The sequence below is a fragment of the Brassica oleracea genome, chromosome C8, assembly GCF_000695525.1.
Source record: "Brassica oleracea var. oleracea cultivar TO1000 chromosome C8, BOL, whole genome shotgun sequence".
NCBI lineage: Eukaryota > Viridiplantae > Streptophyta > Magnoliopsida > Brassicales > Brassicaceae > Brassica > Brassica oleracea.
The window spans coordinates 9,021,395-9,028,043 of NC_027755.1; the positions used below are offsets into that span (position 1 = coordinate 9,021,395).

The 6,649-nt window shown below is 31.3% G+C and overlaps 1 protein-coding gene across 20 annotated transcripts; it reads right to left on the bottom strand.

Annotated features, from left to right (window-relative positions):
• Positions 1–2,004: 2,004 nt before the first annotated feature.
• On the bottom strand, positions 2,005–5,681 carry LOC106307861. 20 transcript variants are annotated; one of them, XM_013744941.1, is made up of 6 exons: positions 3,512–4,084; positions 3,283–3,335; positions 3,072–3,131; positions 2,739–2,831; positions 2,488–2,641; positions 2,005–2,381 (listed from the first exon to the last, which is right to left on the bottom strand). In XM_013744941.1, exons 1-6 carry the CDS (start codon positions 3,528–3,530, stop codon positions 2,377–2,379), a joined length of 384 nt encoding a protein of 127 aa, XP_013600395.1. In that variant the 5' UTR covers positions 3,531–4,084; the 3' UTR covers positions 2,005–2,376. The 20 variants fall into 20 exon arrangements, 6 of the variants coding, with proteins under 6 accessions (XP_013600395.1, XP_013600394.1, XP_013600398.1 ...); XM_013744940.1 differs by adding an exon at positions 5,136–5,286 and having other exon boundaries at positions 2,007–2,641; positions 3,512–3,841; XM_013744939.1 differs by having other exon boundaries at positions 2,009–2,381; positions 2,482–2,641; positions 3,512–4,082.
• Positions 5,682–6,649: the final 968 nt, after the last annotated feature.

The following is a 6,649-nucleotide window of genomic DNA, read 5'->3' on the forward strand; positions in this document are numbered from 1 at the left end:
AGGATTCTGGTGTTTTTGCAAGTTCATGTGTCCAACTTGCAACGTATCATTCCAGTGATCGTGCGTTTTGATAATATCCGGCGATATCTTTTTCAACTCTTAGCTTTTACCACTCATATTAGTCAGTAACAAACACTCGAGTTGCTATTTCTGTGGTTATTATTTTCTACCATTTAGGTCATGACCTACCCTCAATTTGGTCTTTCATATTTGTTTATCTGTATGCTTGTAACCTTATACAAAGGTTGGTGATTTTCTTTTACTTCAAGATCAATATATACTTTTGCTTTTGTATTTATTATATAGTGTTCTAAATTTATAAATCCTCTCATAAACAAAAAAAACAATGGTTATTATACATAAACTAAACGATTCTTTGAATCCATATCACAATTTTCATTGAGTTTCTATAAAAAATACAACATTATCCTACTATCACACTTCTTATATGAATTTGTAACTTATAAATGATAAACTCATGCGTATCCCTGAAAATACCCTAACGGGATATACCGACAATGCAAAGTATATCAGCTCTTTCGCGTCAAATTATGCACAAAGAGGATTCATTCATGGGTCGAGTGGAAGTTGCATTACGAATGATGTTCATTATTATTAAAAATGTATACTCTGAAACTTAGATAAAAATACAAAAAATGTGTTTAGTATTTATAGGTTACATTGGTTCACGAGTTTTCGTTGGATAATAATAAATAATTTAGTACAAAAAAAGAAATCATGAGAAATATAAAACTAAAACTTCAGGACAACATTTTTAGCCATATATTATTTTGTTTACGTTTAATTTTGTCAAACATTCTATAGCATTTTGATAGAATATTAAACATTATATATTTAATATATAATTTTTTTAAAAGAACATACTTAATATGTAAATATAATGAATTGAAGATAAAGAAATGCTTTCTTTAAATAAAAATTTAAAAATAAATGATAATAATTAAAAAATAAAATGTCAGAGAACATATTAATAACAAATAAAAACTAAAACACATCAAAAATGTAACTAATCATCAAAGTTAAACAAATATAATATTCCCGCCCGAAGGGCGGCAAACCACTAGTATAATATATAAAAATCCTTTTTGAAAAAAAAGAGTGAAAAAGATTTGGCTTTTAGAATATTAAAGAACTGCATTTTTATCTTTCTTATTTTTTTTATCTTTTCTAATTTTTAAATATAAAAGCTAAATAATAAATTATATATTTCAGTTAAACCTAATTTGATTAATTTTTTATTTGTCAACCTAACTTGATTAATCTAAGCGGAGAGTTATATTAACATTAATGTAAATATTAATCTCCTACTTAAGACCAAATCTAAATGGAAAACTAAATGTGTCCTATTTTATCAACTAGGGGCAGAATCCCCCGCGCAAGCGTGGGGTCGTGGAATGAGTTTTTAATTTGATATGATTATTTATCATTTCCTACCGATTTTAATTTGATAAGGCAATTTTTTATTATATAAAATTCAGTTTATTATTTTCTATTTTTGTTGGTTTTTGTGTGGAGAGAAATAAAATCTTAAACTTTTTTTGCATTTATGAATTTTCTTTACATATTTTTAAACCTTTTGTATATGGTGAACTATTATTAGTTTTTACTAAATTTAAAAAAAAAAAAAAAAACTGATGTTATAAAATTAGATATATTGAAAGTTTACTAATATGATCAATTTATTTTTAGATGTGATATAAGATTAATTATCATTTAGACTTATCAGAAAATAATATAAATTAATATATTTTCATATTTAATCATGCCAATTTTGAAAAAAAAAAATCAAACTGGCAGATATTAGCTTTTACTACATTAATATCTTCACCCTAAATTCATTATGTTTAGAATTAGATATATCATGTTCAGAAATATATTTCACCTCTTTAGTATTGTCTGAATATTCTCTTTAATATATTCAATAACTTTTTGAAACAAAAATAAATTCGATAACTCAAAACAGTCAAACTAAATTTCTTTTATAAACAGATATATAGAGAAGGGGATTGATATAATAGGACTTTCAGCATATAACAGATTCATCGTCCAAAGCAATATTTGCAGCAGCATTGAACTTCCACCAAACTTATCAAACTCGACATGTGTAAGCCAATTTTGGTCAAAGAAAACCAAAATTTCTTTAAAAAGAATCAGGTAAGTAAAATGCACCAAAAGGTTCCCATTCCATAGATATATTGCCAGAAATTTATCCACAAAATCATTAGAATGGTGCAAAGATCTTAGCAGCTTTTGTCAAAAAAAAAAAAAAGATCTTAGCAGCTCTACCCCACAAAGAGAGCGTAAGATCTATTCCCCAGTGAGTAGCTTGGTACTGCCGGTAATCCAAGCTCATCCTCAGCCTGTTAATCACAAATTTAAATCTCCCTTTAGGCATCCATAAAGAGCTAAATCATGCTTTAAAGCATTTTAAGTTCGATAAAAGGAGAAGGGTCTAAACACTTTAACATGAACTCGAGCAGGTTGAGCTCCAGTCTGCCCTATTGGTTCTGGGGCAAGATAAGGTCCTCATCATAATCAGTTTGATTATCGCGTTGGAGAGAAAAAGGCACTCCATCCACTTTGGACTCGTTTCCCATGTCAGCTTCAAGAGCCTCAGGCTCTAAAATACACCAAAAGCACCTTTGAAGGTTTAATAAACCAACATGTAAGAGTTATGTTATCCAATCAGGAAATTATGCCAACAAAAATCCACCTACCATGCAATCATCTTCGTGAAGGTCATCAGGAAAATCTTTGCTACTACCAATTTTTTCTTGTATTTTAGAACTCACGCCCATCAAATCCATAATCTGATCTTGCAAATTTATGTACCATCAGAGTTAGTATAAGGGGAAACAAAAATACCAGTGAGAAAATTCAAATTAAGAGATAAACACCAACATGTGGAAAAATAACTAAAAACGTACATCCATATTTACAGTTTGCATCATTACTTTTCAGTGGTGTCATATGTAGATTTTAATCGACATTCTTAATACTTGGTTAGATTCGATATGTTGTACAGTGGTGAGAGCGAAAGATATACATAAAGGTTGTTGAGCATCTTTCAGTCCTTCAGTGGCAATTGAAACTTGATTGAGATTGAAAGCCTGATATAGAGCATGTCACCTTGTACTTAATACATAATGAAAAGAATGTAACTAAGTTGTTGATCAAACACCAAAACTAACGAAGAGAGTAGCAGTAAATGAGTGATGATTGGGTGGTTTGCATAGAAAAATCAGTTCCTTCATGACTCACATTAGGTAGTTCTTCAATCCTCATCTCTTTATGCACAAATAGCCCATCTGGATCTGAGCTTTCAGCATCACAAATTAATTACAAAAAAAAAACAGATACAGAATCAAAAGACGCATTGAAAACCTAAACCACGTAAATCCATTGTTCTGGAGTTTTCACTTTGAATAAAAATAAAACTCAAGTTATGTAGCCGCCGGTAAACAAAGGAATAGAGAGGAAGCAGTGATACCAACATATAGATGAAACATAGAAGATCAAAGGAAACGTAGATATGATTGGCTGGAATTTGGTGCTCGCCATGGATGTCTGTCAACGTTTGAGGTCGATTTGGGGTTAAAAATCTCTGAGAGGACCACATCCGAGATCAGTGAGACAAAGAATGGCGAACTCGCTGATACACCGGCTGTTGATTCAGTGATTAGTAGTTGTCGGAGAAAGCAAGCAGAGACGGAATTAGGAGGATGAGTTGTCAAGCATCGTCGTGGCAGCCTAAGCCCTCTACCAACGTCCCAGTCTCCCAGATTTTGATAAGGTCGCTGGTCACGTAAATGCTCTCACCCTAAATTAATTGATCGGATCTTCTTCAGTTATTATTAGTGAGGCGTCTATTGTGATTAGAGATGAGGTGAATCAAATCTATAGAGTCAAAGCTGGGAGGTGAAGAGAACAATTGTGTTTAGATTGTGAAATTAATGATAAAAGCTCTATCGTCAAGTAAATATAACATTCCACGGGAGAACTGTAATAGAAATTAGCATTGGAGTTTCTGTTTTAATAAAAAAATGTGGGATCCACATGCTGATGTGGATAGAGTTAAGAGAGAATATAAACTTTACTATTATAATATAGATTTTCTCTCTCTCATATCTTATATATCTTATATATTAAAAGTGAAGTCACAACCTTAATTCATGTGTAATTTCTTTTAAAAAATGGACCTACTACTAGAAAATCATGTTACATTTAATCTATAATCTTATCATTATTATAGATCTAAATAACTCACTTTCTAGATTATAGGAACTAAATAATATGTCTACTACATTATAGGAACTAAATAAATATCAATTTTTTCCAAGCAAAAAATTATTATGTTTTAAAAAGTGACAGACACACCTCATATATATTATACTCCATTTGTTCCTAAAAGATCTATATTCTAGACAAAAAATTTGTTTCAAAAAGATACATATTTTATATTTCCAATGTAATTTTTGTCAATTAATAATAAGAAATTGTGAAGTTCAAGAATATTAATTTCATTTCTTAAAATCTTATTGGTTTAAAAATATAGAAAATATAAAATTGCAAAAACTATGCATTTATAGCTAAGTTTTAATATGTGTTATTAAAAAGTGTGAAAATTCTAAAACATTGCTCTTTTAGGAACGGATGGAGCAATATATTCCAAATATATACCAATGTAGAATTGAAAACAAAATGTTTATATAAAAATAAATGAAAATAAACATCCGCACGGTTCCGCAGGTCGAGATCCAGTTATTTTTGTTTTTAAAAAGGTGGAAAAGGAATTTCTAATGTTACGGCATTAGAGCATCATTAACCCAAACATCCACTTTAGGTCACTTAATGATTTTTAAGTATTATATGTTTCTTAAGAGACCTACTTAAGAGACACCAACATTTTTGTGCTCCAATGGGAGTCTCTTATTTAGGGGTTCTTAAAATAAAATAAAAAATTAAACATTGTTCAACCATCATTTTCCGTAGTTCAACCATGGAGATTAGCATGATTTCTCTCTCTCTTAATCTAGTCTTGAACCATTATAATGCTAGTTACTAGTTACGAATCAAAACGTCTGGAACCACTAAGTGATAAGGGTGAGACGAACCTGCTTCTGTTGGTAAAGGCAGTTGGTGGATTGCAAGAACTGATATGAATGTGAGCAGGAGGCAACAGCGACTTTGAGACCTCTGTTCTTACACTGTCTCTCAAAGAGATTGACAACAACAAATCATTAATCACCAGAGAGCCTAAACAAATAATTGCAAATAGTGATTGATTCCTCACCTCAGTAACGAGCTCTAGTGCTCCTGGAAATCACAATCCACTCAACGGTTCTTATTAACTACATGAACCTGAACATCACAATCACAATACATGGACCGTTGCCATCAGGAGACAATGCGTTGCTAATTTTGCTACAGATCCAACTCTAATCGTGTTTCAAACTACTCTAGTTTTCTCATCTCTTATGTGATAAACAAGAATACAAATCACAATCAACTGCCTTGAACATGATGACACTAGCAACGATTGTGAGGGTTGTGAACATCACATAATAGATTGGAGAAACAATTGCTGCGTTGAATGTGTCGAGCGCCTGCCAAAACACAAAACAAACATAAACTGTTAACTTTATAGCAATCCCCACAGCCTTTATGCTCATAACCTTATATAAACATAAACAGTTACTTTTTAGAGAAGAAGAGGTTCACAGTAGAGAATCAAAGTCAGGACAATGGACACCGATGTGGCCACGTGACATCACTCAAATTACCCTAAGGAGTGAATTACTCTCTCAAATAAGAGATTCGGATGTAGTACTTAGGGATCGAATCCACAGAGACTCTAGGATTACACAATAGATTATGGTCTTGAAATAAATCTAGATTAAATGGTTTATAAGTTTTAAAGCAGTAAATGGATAGGTGAGCAAGTATATTGCTCGATTGATTTGTTTTGAGGATGTTAACAGTTGAGAGAAATAGTTGGATTCAGGTATATTCTCAGGTATGATAAGTAAAACTTAATTTGAGTTTTTAGGGGTTTATTGATATTAATCATTCTTGAATTCAAACTTAAGGTATAATCTATTTGATTGTCTAATATGGATCTCGGATCTCAACTCTCGTATGTTAATCACGAGAAAGTGTCGATCGATAATTCTTTATGAATATCGATCGATACACCTTTCAAAATATCGATCGACAGGGCTATCGCTGCGTCGATCGATACTTCTTCCAGAAAGCTTTACGGACAGGTTTGATTTGTATTCTCTAACTCACTAGATCAACTCTCGTCTGTATCTAGTCAGTTAGATCATACTAGTTATTTTCAGGTATTGAGTCAAGCAATTGCTTGATCCCAATTAATCCTAAGATCTAAGTTTAAAGGGTGATCAATCCTAAACTTAGCTTTAAGCATAACTAGATGAAAGAATTATATTTCTAAACGCCCTAACAATTGTTGTTGTCAGTAATACATTTATCAACATATTGAGAAACCTAAATCTAACAATAAGGATTACTCAAACATATTCATGGAACACATAGTTATGATGGTCTGAATAATACTAAAATAAAATGAGTAAATAGAGTAAGCAACAAAATAAATGAAAGCAAA

Coding starts and splice junctions, on each gene's coding strand:
- LOC106307861 (XM_013744941.1), bottom strand. Junction 3,132..3,282: donor GGATTGAAGAACTACCTAAT/GTGAGTCATGAA, acceptor GCTCTATATCAG/GCTTTCAATCTCAATCAAGT. Junction 2,642..2,738: donor TTCACGAAGATGATTGCATG/GTAGGTGGATTT, acceptor GGTGTATTTTAG/AGCCTGAGGCTCTTGAAGCT.